At 47.0% G+C, this 15,732-nt stretch overlaps 1 protein-coding gene across 2 annotated transcripts in view; it reads right to left on the bottom strand.

Moving 5' to 3' along the window:
* Window positions 1–6,148, bottom strand: part of LOC119442128 (solute carrier family 22 member 7) — a 36,789-nt gene extending 30,641 nt beyond the window's left edge. Inside the window, exons 1-3 of one of the 2 annotated variants that reach the window (XM_037706881.2) lie at window positions 5,949–6,148; window positions 4,026–4,464; window positions 484–587 (exon numbers count right to left, since the gene is read on the bottom strand). In XM_037706881.2, coding sequence (XP_037562809.1) covers window positions 484–587; window positions 4,026–4,448 — 527 coding nt within the window. In that variant the 5' untranslated portion in view covers window positions 4,449–4,464; window positions 5,949–6,148. Of the gene's footprint in view, window positions 1–483; window positions 588–4,025; window positions 4,690–5,948 lie in introns of those variants that run through there. The other variant, XM_037706880.2, reaches the window with a different exon arrangement.
* Window positions 6,149–15,732: the final 9,584 nt, after the last annotated feature.

The following is a 15,732-nucleotide window of genomic DNA, read 5'->3' as shown; positions in this document are numbered from 1 at the left end:
CTCTACTTACCGAAGCTCCGTTGCTGTTACAGCAAATTTAGTTTTTCGCTTGATTGCATTCGTACATGGAAAATATTGCAGCGGGTTAGTGCTTTGTTTCTGTTCTCCTGTTCTTTTCATGTTACTTGTCTTAAAGGACTGATTTATCAAGGAATTTTTCCTCTACTTACCGAAGCTCCGTTGCTGTTACAGCAAATTTAGTTTTTCGCTTGATTGCATTCGTACATGAAAAATATTGCGGCGGGTTATTACGAACCCTACAGAACACATATCATGAAAAATAAAATATAAAATGGAATTCATAAATGCAGCGTAACAGACAATATTCACGGACGTCAGTCCGCTTCAAGTGCAAAAGAAAAAGTACAACTGCGCAAAGTACAACGCTGTGAAAACTGCCTTAATTACCGAATGCGTGTCAAGGAAAACACGCATTCGGGAATTGACGTGAATGACAAGAAATGACATGAATGTCATTCATACCTATCGGCTAGCAATCCGGAGACAAAGTAGCTCGTCATTGATCCCGCCCAGAAAACTGTATGAATGGTGTACGTTTTCCAGCTGTCGGCACATACCCAGCCATTCTGAAACAAAAAAAAAAGGGGGGGGGGGGGGGGGGGGAAGACAAATAAACGATACAGAGAAGACGTTGCGCTGCGCAATGCTAGAGCTGGAAACAGTATTTGTGAAATGGCGCCGCCAAATCGCGTGCCTTTTCTTGCGACTCAACCCTCCATGTCTGGGAGATGGTGTGTTATGCGTCATATTGAATACTAAAACAAGCTTCAATTAATTCTGGGTGGTTCACAACAGCGCACCTCCTTTAATGAGGGTGCCTCTTCACCCCATAAACCTCTGTATGAATGAGTTATGGGGTTTTACGTGCCAAAACCACTATTTGATTATGAGGTACGCCGTAGTGGGGGACTCGGGATTAATTTTGACCACCTGGGGATCTTTAACGTGGCCCACATGCACGGGACGTGGGCGTTTTTTTTTTTTTTTTTTTTTTTCATTTCGCCTTCATGGAAACGCGGCCGCCACGGCCGGGATTTGATCCCGTGACCTCGTGCTTAACAGCGCAATACCATAGCCGCTAAGCCACAGTTGCGGGAGCATAAACCCCTGTTTTGGCATTATAGACAGGTCCACGTGCCGTTAATTTTGGCTGGCGTATTGTTTCGATATACCGAGCTTCATTCAAGTGAAGCTGCTCTCAGAGGCACTGCTTATCAAATTGCTTATACTACATGTCGAACGAGGCCGAAATATTCTGCTCATTGAATACATTCAAGACGAAATGTGAGTGACCACAGAAGTTAGCGCTAAGAACGTCATGGTCATTCAAGAGTAATCAATGCAATCTCTCATATTACCATTTCACTACAAGAATTATGCATGCCATGTTGCATAGTTCGACAAAGACAGAGACAGACGGACAGAATTAAGGGGTAGAGGCAGGGAGCTTAATCAGTGGGGAATATCCGGTTTGCTACCCTACGCTGGGGACAGAGGGCAGGGGTAGGTAACATGAAAGGAAAGTAGAGAGAGAGAGAGAAAGGGAACACAATCACAGTTTGTCACTGTCACCGCATACTATAACCGCACAGCACAGTAGCACTTGTAGCACAGTTAACACCAGTTCAGGCTATAGCCACTTTTCCAAGTCAAAATGAACGTTGTTGCCAAGGTATGAGGCAGAATTATAGAGGCAAACGTTCCTGCCACTCCAAAAAACTGAATTAGGCAGTAATGGGCTCTGGCTACCCATTCATGGCGAACGAGGCCATTAAGCATTCTTTACGAAGGTCGTTCAGAACAATATACTATACCTGCGCTTGAGATATAATCAACGAACTTTGAGGTAGAATCAACGACAGACATTGTCGTTCAACAGTAACCGATCAATATTGAAGCACGTCACGCTGTTGCCATTATGGCATCGGGTATATTAAGCGGTAGGTTTATTGTGCTCCTCACGTAACGAGCAAGAGCCGTGGCATGTAGTCGGAGATGGAATGAACAAATGAAAATGTAGTAACCATAAAAAAAAAACAATTCAGCATAGGCACTTAAGATTGTTTGCGTGTTGGAATGCGAAACATTATGCCGTTTGTAGACCTCGGAACGTCATGAACGCACTCATTTTATACATCATGACGTGGCACCACCTCCTCCCTATTGGCGGCGCCGTCACGTGCCCAATGACGCACGCACTAGGCAAGACCTTTAGTGAGCCAGATGACTGCGACGTGACGTGTACAATGACGCACGCACTAGGCAACATCTTTAGTCAACCAGAACCAGGAGAAGCGTGCTCGTCTCGCATCTCGGAGGTCCGGCTTCGATTCCCACACAGACCTAAATGTGCCAATTATTTTTTCTTTTCAGATCCATTAATTTACTTTGGTTACAGGACCTTTCCTGAGAAATTTTACGTGAATCTGAGCATTGTTTACGTGTTTTTACTCTTTGCGCCGTCGGCCATTGTTGGTACCATATTTCGGTCACACCAACAACGACGGATTTTTGCTAAATGGGGCATATAATGCTTTCGCATTATTAAAACGGTCCAAATTTGCGGCCTAGAACAGATTGCCGAGGAATGCGCGCGAGCGTTCCCTCTGTCCTGAAACTCGCAATAGATGTCCGTGACAAAAAGCTCGCAAACAGAAACTTAAAAAAACACATTTTCAAGGTATTCAACGAAAAAAACTCTCGTTTCGTAAACAAATGACGAAAAAGAATGGAGTGGCGCTGAATAGAAAGCGTGCTACACCAGCGCATGGTTTCCACACGAACCATTGCCCCAATAACATATCTGCTAATATACATTGCCATCACGATAAATCTGGAAGCTTTATTTTTCTTTTCAAGTTGGTTAAAACAAGAATGCTCTTAACGAGGAGGCTCCAGGAAATCAGGTGTCATCCAGCTGCGACTACAAGCGCAATCCACTGCAACCTGTACGATCACAGTCAAAGAAAAAAAGAAATAGGCGAAAACATTACAACCATAAACGTTCGCAAACCCACGTAAATCAGTGTTGTCCCGCACGGACACGGAGCAGACAAATTGCGCTTGCGCAATCTTAGTTTTGCAGGCTTAATAACCTTGCTGGTCTCTCCATAAAACTATTCCTATTAGATGACATTATCTACTGAAAACATTTCGTGTAGATTAATAGTTGTTTTTGTTGGAAAAATGTTTATTTCCGTTACATATTTTTTCCTACATTTTGTGAGCCTACCATTTTTCCCCGATCTCGAAGATCGCGTATAGGCCAATTGGATGCTAAGTTTGTGCCTAGAAAGCCTAACCTTGAGGCAAGTGATTAGACTGTGGCACTGCTGCGTGACAGCTCTTTATGTCCCAGGCAGGGAAATCGGCACCGCTATAAAAGCGGTGCCGAAAAGCGGTAAAAGCGGTTGCAGCGACACCGCTGTAAATGACATAAATGGAGTAGCCGAGCTATCTTCCACCTCGATCTACCCGCTACAACCCATTTATAAGGAAGATATCGAAACGCAATGCTCCAATTTTTTTGCGCAGGTGTTTGTATCAGATGTCATTCAGTAAATGGGCTGACCGCTATCGGTTTTGCACAAGAGTATACATTGCCCAGCAAAGATGTAGGACAAGTGACCTTTATTTCTATTCGTGCTATTATTACACTTTTCGCACCTGTGTAACTACGAAAATTGTGAAAAAGAACTGCAGTGTGAAAATTGAAAAAATGGTTCGCATAATTTTTTGTGCACTGGGAAAATTGGTTCGAGTAAGACATCTAGTGTTGTCCTAACTTGGGGCGTTCTTCGCCAATGCTGAACTCCCGAAAAACCTAATGAATGACCAAACCAACTCAAAAGCTTGAGAAAGATGACATTTGAAAAAAAAATGAGTTTTTGGAGTCCATCACATACCAGTAAGAGGGTAATAAAAACGCGCTTGAAAAGCGAATATGTTCTCAACTGCCTTCAGGTCTGGAGGGGATATATGTATCACGGCAAATACTCACGCACCTCCATCGCAATCGATGTGAAGAACTCGTCTGGGTTGAACTTCCATCCAGTTGGGCATGTGTGGGCACTGCCGTCGACCGTGGTAGCATTTGCACCATCGCTGGACAGGCCCACAAGCTGACAGCGCTGCTGCGGCAGCGCTGTGAAGTCGGCAAAGTCTTCGGGAGAAGTGCCGTTCACGAAGCACCACTGGCTAGTTGGCGTGATGAGTAAAAAAACGTGAAAGAAGTAGGCCATTGCGGTATTTCCCGTGGCTATCACCAGAGCCAGCATCATGATGGTCTTGTTAAAGAGGCCGAAGCCACCCACTTCTTCGAGCACTTTCTCAAACTCCATGGACTGAGTTGCGTCCCCGGCAGAAGGCGTCCCTTCTTGAGGCGCTTGTGACGATCGTTCGCTTCTTGTGATGGAAAAAATAGGCATGACGAAGTGGGCTTATCTGCAAGGTTAGAATTATAGTCGTCAAAGTTCATCTAGGCTAGAACGTTGCACAATGTTAGCGTGATACACTTTAACGGCACACAGCATATGCGCAGTACGCAAAATGTACATTTCACATAAATGAGAAAGCGTACAGAGTCCAACGTATACGGAGTCCGATTTGAACTCTAAATCTGGCTCGCTACGCGCTCTCCCGCCTAAGCTGCTGTGCAGCCCTCTGGGGCGAATATGGCAAAGAGCTTCAGCTGGAGTAAGGCATGCTTTAATGTGCGTGCCAAATCTATCTGAAACGATCCCACAGAGGCGAGACACAAAAAAAGGGGAAAAAAAGCTATTTTACCCGAGGCGACGCACACATGTTTCGTAGCAAGCACTGTTGTGTCAGCTGTACAGGACGCGTGCTGGCAGGTTTTGATAAAGGCACAGTTGCTAACAGCACTTTGCTTTTTTACGTTACTACCATGTTCAACGCACGCCGGAAACGGCCTTCAGGAAATACTGCAGTTTTATCTCTGAACCATTTGAAAGGAGATTGTCCAGAGACAGTATAGTGATTTCCCAAAGCTGGCTGTTAAGGAGTATATCACGCCAAAATGGACACAGAACAGAAGCGCTAAATGAGCCAGTGGACGGGAAGATCGCTCTTTCAAATATATTTGTACCTCTACTGCGAAGAAATATGACAGCGGAGAAATACGGCCTCTTGGCTATGAATACGAAGGTCCTTCTTCGCCTGTACAATTTAGTGTACAATGTCCAATTTATTACGCTGCACAATGTTTGTGGGTGTGTTTTCTTGGTTTCTTTCTCTGAACAAGGCTATGTTTGAGCAGAACCATTTTGAGGAAGGAGGCTTCATTTTTTTCTTCCATTACTCTTGCGCGTAATGAAATCTCGTTTGCAATTAAACGAAAATATACTAGCCAAAGCTAGGCGTTGCCCTCGTTTCTAACTCCATAAGAAGCTCCTCCGCTGAATTTAACGGGGACACAGACCGCCCCCAGGTTTATCACTTTCGCGTCATTTTCAATCATTTCAAAGCTTCGCCACTGCTGAAATTCTCTTATCTGGTACTTAAGCAATGCAATAAATATTTCCCAGATGAGGTTAACTTTTGCTTCACTGTCGTATTATAACTCTCTCTGGCTATGTCCTCGTTCCATTTAAACGCATTGGCTCCTTCTAAACCCTCCACCTCGGTAACGCATAATGACGATTCGGTGCCTTCCAGGATGCAAAGTGTGAGCACATTCTCATTACTGAATATGAATTGCACTGAGAATATGACAAATGAGAGCACCAAGCTTATTATCATATCAACATAAAGGGAATAATAGATTTTCTTTCGTGTCTTATACCTAGCCCTGTATTCTTGATGATCAATCGTTTGCCTCCAGCAGAACAATCAATCGATCCAACAAAATGTCGCAGTTCGCGCGATCAGCCAGGACGTTCGTCAAGGCTCCGTAAAAGGGCATTTACCTTGAAACGTCGTCGCTTCCGTTCGGGTTACCAAAGCAGTATACTTTGCAGCCCCGAGTCCCAGAGGTAAATGGCCTTGTCACAATGAAAAGACGGTAATTAAATAAGTTAATACATCAGATGAACTCTGAAAAATGTTTAAGCGAGCGTTCGAACACATAGGCGACTAGACTTCACTATGGCGCGGCGCACGCGCTTGCTGCGCTGGCCCGCCACAGTCTCCCCGCGTATTGCTGCCGTCACTGAAACGTGAGTGCTTTGCTGCGCATGCGCGCTGGTTGGTCGACTCTTGAATGAGGAATCGGGGACACTAGTAGCTTTGTCACGATGGCGCGGGTAAAGCCGCCGGCACGTGCAGTCAATCATGTGCTTACACACTATCACATACACCGACACCTCCCCCTCCCCGATAAACAAGCTCTTCGATTTGGCCTTCACTTCTCGAACGGTGAAGGCCGTTGTTCGGTCCATACCCATTACCATTTCGCTTCACTTGTATGTTCCTCCGTTGACTCCTCTCCTGTCAGACGTGACCAAGTTGGGCTCCGCTTGGCTATTTCCAACTCGCGAACGTGGCTTCCTCCAAAGCCGCTCACTTGGGTTTTCGAGCCCTCGGATACAGCTTCGCAGAACGCACTTGCGAAACTCTCGTCAGACGATGTCGGTCGGCTACCCCGTTCCCTCTCACGTGTAGCATGCAGGACCGCGTCTCGAGGCGTTATGCACACTTCGAATGCAATGTTCCGGTTGTGCTTTCTGTCGGACTCCAAAGCAACGACGGTAAACTTGCTTTCCGTGTTGACGTTCGTAATGATGCCTTTCAAGGCCTATAGTTGGCGGCTGCTGTGTCGCATCCATGCAAGCGAGGTGCAAGAACGGCACGTTTTTCCTGGGCGTGTGTCCTGGAGCACTGACCCTTACGTGCTTGCCGTTACCATCTGCTGGGACCTCGTGAGAGTCTATGCTATCATTTTTTGAACGATGATTTCTAAGTATTTATCACCATGAACCTCATTGAATTATTTTCTTCTTTCACCATTCGCGATATATGCGTATGCTCGACAGATAAGTAAAGTCACCAATGACAAAACAAATTATCACACGAAATAGTTAAGTCATGGCCAATTTAGCACTCACTTTCTGACAAGCTGGGTTTGAGAAAAATATTAGTGGTGGGCAACTAATGACATTTGCAACAAAATACGTTCTTTAATAAGGTCGTCGGCTCGTTACGGGGACATTGCATTCAATTGCGCTATCACAGAGGTCATCAAAAGCTTGGTTAATCATTAAGTGGCATGCTGCTTCGTGCTTCAGGAAAAAAAAAGCAGGGGAAATGATGTTGTAAACAATGGCCAGATAAGGAGCAACACCATTGGAGAAATGTTTAATTTCCATGTCTTATTGTTTTCTCCTTTGACACACATTCTGCCATTTCTTTCTTCTTGAGTTCTGACTGCGCATGCGGCAAACGTTTAACTCTTACAAACATTTACACTGCGATCTGCTTACACTTGCCTATATAGTCTGTCAATTCCTTACATTTTATACGTTTCATGGCCTCATTTCGTCGACGCTATAGCAAATGACGTCTGCATATACAGCGTTCTTTTTTTTTTGTTACTTCGAACACTCCTTAACAAAGAACAAAAATAACACGGAAAGAAGCGAATCCACTTCATAAACTAATTACAATAATGAACTTCTTAGTTACAAACATTACGGCATATGTTTATATTGTAAAGTTGACTCATATCGTCGTGAAAGTCTAGTTCACTGCTTCAACATTTCAACGCGGCCATGTAAGCCGAAGGTATTAGCCTCAAATTATTTGTCGAATTTTCCTAATTACGCACGCACCACTGGGAAGCGCGGCTCGCGGTGCAACGCTCCTGTGACATAGCAGGGTGGCGTAAAACGAAGCCTGCCGTCGCACTTCCCCCTTCCCGCGATCTTATTCCAATCGGCGCTGTGCGACACTCTCGATTGGATGCACAGTCGCTCCAGCAGCAGGGGGCTCAGGCGGACCGCTTCACCGCGCCGTATAGCTCAGCTTCATTTTACGCCGCCTTGCTACGTCAAAGGAGGCTGCACCGCGAGCTGCGCTTCGCAGTGCCTAAAATTAAATTAAACTCGGGGTTTTGACGGGCCAAAACCAGGATCTGATTATGAGGAAGCCGTGGTGGGGCGACTACGGATTAATTTCGACCACCCGGGGTTCTTTAGCGGGCACACAATGCACGGGTGTTTCTGCATTTCGCCCCCATCGAAATGCGGCCGCCGCGGCCGGGACAATTAGGTGTCGCAAGTGTCGTGGTTTCCACAAGCCTCGAGTATAGGCAGTATGCAATCCCTGTTGAATCACCATCTCTGTACGCTCCGCGGTGGCTTATAGTGGCTGTACCGTTGCTCTGCTAAGCCCGATGGCGCGGGTTCGATTTCAGGCGGCGGCCTCATTTCGATGGATACGAAATGCAGAAATGCACGTGTACTTAAATTTAGGTGCACGTGAAAGAAACCCAGGTGGTCGAAATTAATCCTCAGTCACTCCCTACGGCATGCCTCATAATCATATCGTGATTTTGGCGGAACACCCTACAATTAATTCAACTTAATTAATCACCAGCCTCGCACGTCACCGGGATCTTGTCGATGATTAAAACTAGCGCCGGCGGCAATCGTCCTATGTGGTATGGCGTACTCATAGTATGTGATGTTGGTCTGGGTAGCCCTTTCATGAAGGGCACGCAGGCAGCCCTCATGATTGTCCTCTAACGCGGTACTGGCGCTTGGGACTTCGCAGTGTTTCAGTTTGTGCCCTCCCCAAGAGCGTGGCGTGCTCTCTTATTATGGTTGGGTGTGGTGATGAGAATTGTTCTTGCGCTCGAGCTGCCAGACATGTTTAGGTCAGCCTATCGTGATGATATCCTTACCTTAAAAAATTATACACCACGGGCTTTCTTGCACTGTTACTCACGGCCCACCACCAACAGTCGCGTCGGGCTCTTTTCGTTGCGGCGCCGCTTTGGCAACAGCTAGAGCCACATTTATCAGTGATTTGATTTGATTTGATTTGATTTACTTTATTTGTCTTTTCAAGAAAGAAAGGAGCAGTCACAAAAAGCTACTGCAATGAGTAGCTTGACGGGGTGACAGCCCCCTTAGAATGACAGCAACGGACAGTGCGTAGGACAAAAAGAAATATAAAAAATGAATAAGGTCGGAGAAAATGAAAAACAATATATACACAGGAATAATTATACATGTTGCGAAAAAGGCTGTTATACATGTCGCCTTAAAGGCTGTTGTTCGAGCTCAGCGTCGATCTCAGCATTCTTAAGGGATTTCTAAAACTATACGCATTCAAACGGGGCGCGGGGCAATATGTTACACTATTCAAGAACTTGCATGAACTGAGGGAAAGATTGTATGCAACAAAAATATTAAAAGGTTATATGAGCCGCATATCTCGCTGCTCGGTAATAATGTTAATGCAAATAGCATCCTTTGGATTAGCAGACCAGTTATTTTCCGGCTATCTAGTGGTTCAGCTATCTAGCCATCCCACCAAAAACGTGGGTCGATGCCGAACTGATAGTGCAGTCTAAAAATGCTGGCCGATTTACAAGGTAATGCCGTTTAAAATGTGGGTCATGTACGTGAGTATGTGCAACTGGGAAAGGGAAAACTAGAGGTGAAATGCAGAGGTTAACCAGACAAAGTGTTCGGTTGGCTACTCTGCTGAGGAAAATGGTGGAAGGGCAGAAAATATTAGAAAAAAAGAGAAAATTAAAAAAAAAACATTTGCGTAGCTTGCACTGGAGTCGCAATGCTAAAGAGGCAGCGGAACTGATGGGCACCTAGCTAGTCCTCGCTTTTGGGCTAGGCTAAGCACTACCTAGTCATCAACAGCATTTTACGAAATTTATTGATTCTTGATCGATTATCGATTAGCTATTGATTGGCTATCAATTGGCTATCGCAAGGTACTCGTATTGGCCATGTATTTGGGCTAGGCTAAGCACTAGACACTGCACGGACCGATTTTTTCCGGCCGCCCTGATTTTACATCGGGCGGCCCGCCCGAGCCCGACCAAAAGTTGTATGGCGAGACCCGGGCCCGGCCCGGGCCCCGAAATAATCTACGTTACCCGCCCGGCCCGGCCCGCCACCCCTTACCTTAGGCCCGAGCCCGGCCCGAGCCCGGCTCGAAACCGGCCCGAACCCAGCCCGAACCCGGCCCGAGACTAAAAAGACCACCGAGTGGCATTAAAAAATAAAATAAAGAGAGAATGAAAGGAATTTATTCTTAAGGCATAAATACATGTCATATGCAATTATGAACACAATTTGAGCGGTCTGAACTCTAATACCAGCGCGCGAAATAGTACGAACGACCCTGCCGAGCAGTATCGCCAGCAGTTTCCAACAGCGCGACTTGATACCGCCCAATCCACTTCTATCGCCACGCCCCCACAGTATTTTTCCACGTCGGGCGCCTCACTGCAAAGCATGCGACGCCCCAGCCGCTCCTCCCACTCAACTGTATTCTAGTACACTTTAGCCGAAGTGCAGCCACAAACACTGATCTCCACGCCTCGACAGGTCCTGAGCGCAGCGCATGGATGGAGTAAAGGGAGAAAGAAAGCTTCTCGTTCCTCCATGGTGCAGCGTAATGAGCTGCTGCTAGGCGGCTGGTTGAGAACATGCGTGCAATCATGGATGGACGCCGTCCCATATTACAGCCGCGGGACGAATTATCTTATCTGACCAGTCATCGTTTTATCAATTCGCCTTTGGAGAATCAGCAAGTCGCGAACGCGCTTACACCGCGCTGAAGGCATTAATTACATTGATTTAGGTAAGGTATACAATGGCATCCTTTGCTTCGAGGTGACTTCAGTCTTTCTGGACTTTTACATTCTGTTGAAACAGCGCAAAATATGACGGAAGAAGAAAAGGGAAGTACGCAGGAGTAGCACTGCTAGCTTCCAGCGGCGCCGGGGCAACGTGTTTTCCAGAGTCGAGACGCGTGAGGATAACTCGCTGCACGTTGCATGCACCACCAGAAAGTCTGAGTCCGGCCCGGGCCCGGGTCAAAAACCCCATCCCGTGCCCGATCCCGGCCCGAGCTCGTGAAAAAACTGCCTTACCCGGCCCGACCAGGCCCACGGGCCGGGCGGGGCCCGGGCTTTCGGGTAAGCACGAACCCGTGCAGTGCTCTACTAAGCACTACGAAGTCAACCCCAGCATTTTCCGGAATTTATTCATTGGTGATCGATTATCGATTAGCTATTTATTGGCTGTCTATTGGCTATCGGTGACTGCCTAAGCTTAAATAATCCCCAACCATGCTTAGGTAGACTTAGCCAGGTTCAGCTTCGCCAGTTCACAGGGGTATGTGCCATTGCACTTGGACCCTTTCTGCACGACCGCCAGGATCGGCCCACATTTTTTTTTTTTTGTCGGCGATGGACGGACTAACGGCCGGCTTAAACAGCTGCGCTGTTAAAAGAGCGCGTCAGCTGACACACTGTATAGTCTTTCGATGAGTCCCGCTTCCTTTAAAAACCACACTAGCGCTTTTAAAGCAGTTCGGTCCGACGTCGGCGGGGACCAAGGGGTCTAAGAATTATGACTTCCGTATACGGTTGTCAATCTTGTCGAGCGTGGTGATGAGGACTTTTCTTTGTGCACTGAAACAACGACAATCACACAGAATCTGCGCCTATCGTCTCTTTGCAGCCACAAACTTCACATTCTGGACTTGTGGCCATTCTGATGAGGTAGGAGTAAGCATTAGTAAAAGCTACTCCAAGCCGTATAGACGACAAATGAGAGTTATACCTCCCGTCGTGGTAAGCCATTTGGAAGGCGGAGCTTCAGATCTAGGATCCAGGGAACACAGGCGCTGGTTCAGCCGAATTTCACTGGGCCAACGTAAGCTCGCAAGCAGGCGCACGAGGCTTTCCCGCTGCGTATGTGCCAATGGGCATGCGCTGCTCTTCAGCGAACCTCTTTCAGGCCACCTTGGGTCACTGTGCATGTGCTACTGAAATGCGCGGAATTCCCGGCGGCGCCACCTGAACGCTCAGCGTAGTTACTGTGTACGAGCATATGCTCCCCTTAGGAACTCTAGCTCAGCGCGTGTAGAAGGAAGCGTGAGGGAGGAACCCGGACGCAGTACACGTCCAATACTTGGCACACTTTGGTTATTCGCATACTTAGATATAGTCATCGGAGATGAGTTCTGCCCGAATTTTGTTTATCGGAGTTGAAATAGCGATGTTGAGAGACAATCTTAGGTTGAAAGATGTGTAGTTTGAAAAAAAAAAGTAAGCGTGCTGTATTAGGCTTTAGATTGTATCAGGAAGCCCGAAATAACCCAATTAGTGAGGCAGTCGCGCCACACTTCGCTCCGTTTGCAATGTACCGCACGAGACAGATTGTCCGCGCCAGCAACGCTACTCGCAGCGTTCTCTTCGTAATATAAACTGTATACCTATATAATCATAATACACAATTATGACACACGAAATGAAAACACGTGTGAAAACACAGTGAAAACACGCTGCGCTCAAATGTCGCATTAGGAAGTATCGTAATCGTCGGTAATTTTTTTTCTACTACAACTACTACTACTTCTGTGCGCTCCTATTTTTCGCAAGTATAGAGCAACCCGGCCTTCATTCCAATACATGCGCATGTTGTGTAATATGCGACTCATACTCATCTGTGTGTGTCTTCTGTGATGCAGCCCATTTTCGCGTGTTGAGTCTCTGTGTGCGTATTATGTCTTATCTCTGTGTGTGCGCTTTGTACTTGCTTTTTCATCTATGGTCATGTTAATCTCAGACCGCATCGTGGTCTCGTGTGCCTATCAAACTATACGGGACTCGGTCTATATATGTAGAAACTTGCCCTTAACTTTTGTTTCTGTGTGCTCCCTTTTGTCTCGGGCTATACCGTGACCTTGTTTGCTCTCTTTAGCTCTCGCCCTTGATATTCCCAAAATTTGACATTTCCCCTTTTCGTAATATTTGTATTATTTGCTGTTATGCGAAAAGATAGAGCCATCAGCACTTTAGGCAACCCTTTCATTAATTTTCTTTAAAAAATATTATTGTTGCGACACAACCAGCAAGTTCAGCAGCCCCTCCCCTGTCGAGGAAATGGGGGTAAGTGAAGCTTGTAGTGTGTTTCTTCTGAGTTCCTCGGAACGAATTGCACTGAAGAATACCACGCTGTGCTCGAACCAAAACCGGTGACACGCACTGCAGCTGGCTCCGAAGTTCTGGTTGAGAAACTCGCGTTGAAACCTGGCCGTCGCACCGGTGAAGTTGGCGCTAGCGTTGCCGAGGCGTGCACCACCGTTGTCGGTTTCCTAAAGGGCAAAACGACGCTGACGTTTCGCCTGGGCTTCGGAAGCCCTCACTCTAGAATCGGCACGTCGACGACGAGCCATTTTCTGAGCGAGTTCGTGGCGCCGTTGCTCAAATGCAGCCTGCTCCTCGGCAGAACGCACCACGCGGAGTCTTCCCATCCGGACACCGAGACTTATCTGAGGCGAGGGAAACCTTTCCCCTTTCCTAACTCCCCTTTCCCTCCACGTGACACATCCAATGACCCTGATTGGTCGCGTGCGTCACTGATCCGGCACCGGCGCAGCTTTCCCCGCACCTGCTCTTTCTTCAGTTCTTTTTTTCCTTTCTTCCTACTTTCTTTCTTGTCCCTGGCTCATACCCGCATATATGTGCCACACGTGCGTTTTTGCGTGACTACAACGCCACCGAAACCTGTGAGCCAATACAAGCCTCGCTTGAAAAAATGTCGCAGTTTCACCCGAAAGGCGAAGCATCAATTGCGATAGCAAATTAGTAGAGAGCTATACGGAGTAGGGATAGTAGTTTTATCGGCTGCATAAACTTGGACACATTCGCTTACTAACTGAATCAACAAGCGTGGTGTCAGCGCGCACAAGCAAACATGGATATATCACACTCGATGACCGCAGACAACCACTGTCAGAACGCTGGCGTGCGCAAGCGCGGCCGCCGCAGCGAGCGAAGGTTCGTGCGGTCTATCGCTTCAAGGGAAACTGAGTGGCGAAAGAACAGCGCACACAAAGGTCAGAGCCGTGTAGAGATCGCTTTCAAGATACGGTGCGCGCGACAGCCCGCACCAACGCAAAGTACAAGTGCGCAGTTGTTGGCAGTGTAGAAGCTGCCCCCCCCTACCACCCTCCCGCGCTGCCTTCCCGCTTTCCTGCTTTCGCGTGGGAGATTGAGTCGCCAGTTCCGCTTGCGCCCGGTTGCAAGATACGCATTTGGTGCCGCAGCACAGCGTGCCCCCCCCCCCCTCCCTCCCATACCCCCACAGCTTTCGCGCGAAGGAAGAAGTGGCGTTTGCCCTCCGCCGTTTGTTCGCTCTCCGTGAAAGCACGCGTCCCCTGCGCGCTTTCACTCGCACATACGGCGCGCGGCGACGATTTTATCGTCTTTGGACTTTACACGGAACCAAACGGCGGCGACTACGACGACGGCGGCGACGGCGCCGACGGCAGTAATCTCCTTGAAGTGTCCATATAATTGCTGTCGCGACAGCAATTATATGGCTCCGTTCTGGGGCCGCTTCTTTTTTTGTTTTATATCAATGATCTTGCTAAATGTGAGACCAGCCATGTCAGGTTATATGAAGATGACTGCTGCATATATCGCGATAATAAATGCCCAAAGGATTCAGAACAACTGCAAGAAGACCTCGACTCAGTATTAGCGTGGTGTAGCAAATGGAAAATGAAGCTTAACGTGTCAAAGTGCAGTGTCGTTAGGTTTACGAAAAAAAAAAGCAGCGTATACTTGCAGGTTAATGCATGGAACAGACACCGCTACGTGTTGTTACGGAATATACGTACCTAGGGGTCGTCATTAAGAGCACGCTGTCCTGGAATGACCATGTTCATAGGGTATCAGCAAAAGCCAGCCGCGTTTTAAACTTTCTACGACGTAATTTCAGGAAAGCACCTTCTGTTCTTAAGCAAACTCTATACGTATCAAATGTATGCCCAATATTGGAATACGCCTGCACCGCCTGGGACCCAGCAACTAAAGAAAATATCGATGAACTGGAGCGTGTCCAGAAACGTGCCGCCCGGTTTGTGACGGGCAATTACAACTTCACGAGAAGCTCAAGCGAAATTGACAACGCATTGGGATGGCCCTCACTTTCATCAAGGTGTAAATATTTCAGATTATGTCTCTTCTATAACATATTACACGACAAAACAGAGATCAATAAACATAATTACATAAAGTCACCTAGCTACATTTCATCACGCAGGGACCATCCATTGAAAGTACGTGAATATATGTGCCGAACAAACGCTTTTGGAAATGCATTTTTCGCTAGAACAATACATGAGTGGAATAGCCTCCCGGGGCGGATTGTTACGTCCCCTCCAACCGTCTTTCCTGAACTTTGAAAAGAGCATGTGTTGACATAGTGTTTTTCTTCGACCACTGCTTTTGATGTCAAAGGCAATTGTCCTGCCCATGTATTCGTACCATATATCGGATGCTGTTAAACTGTTGCATATTGTATTGCATGATGTCATTTGTGTATTTTTGTATAGTAAACCCCCTACAACAATGCCCCTAGAGGGCGCTGTAGGTACAGGTATAAATAAATAAAAGGACTACACATAGTCGACTGCACAGACAACGTGTGCCTGTCCCGCAAAACGTTGCTGGTGCAGTGAGCTTCCTGCTTCCTGAACAGCTATATA

This window comes from Dermacentor silvarum, chromosome 2, assembly GCF_013339745.2.
Source record: "Dermacentor silvarum isolate Dsil-2018 chromosome 2, BIME_Dsil_1.4, whole genome shotgun sequence".
Classification (NCBI taxonomy): Eukaryota; Metazoa; Arthropoda; class Arachnida; order Ixodida; family Ixodidae; genus Dermacentor; species Dermacentor silvarum.
This window is presented reverse-complemented; position numbering and strand designations above follow the sequence as displayed.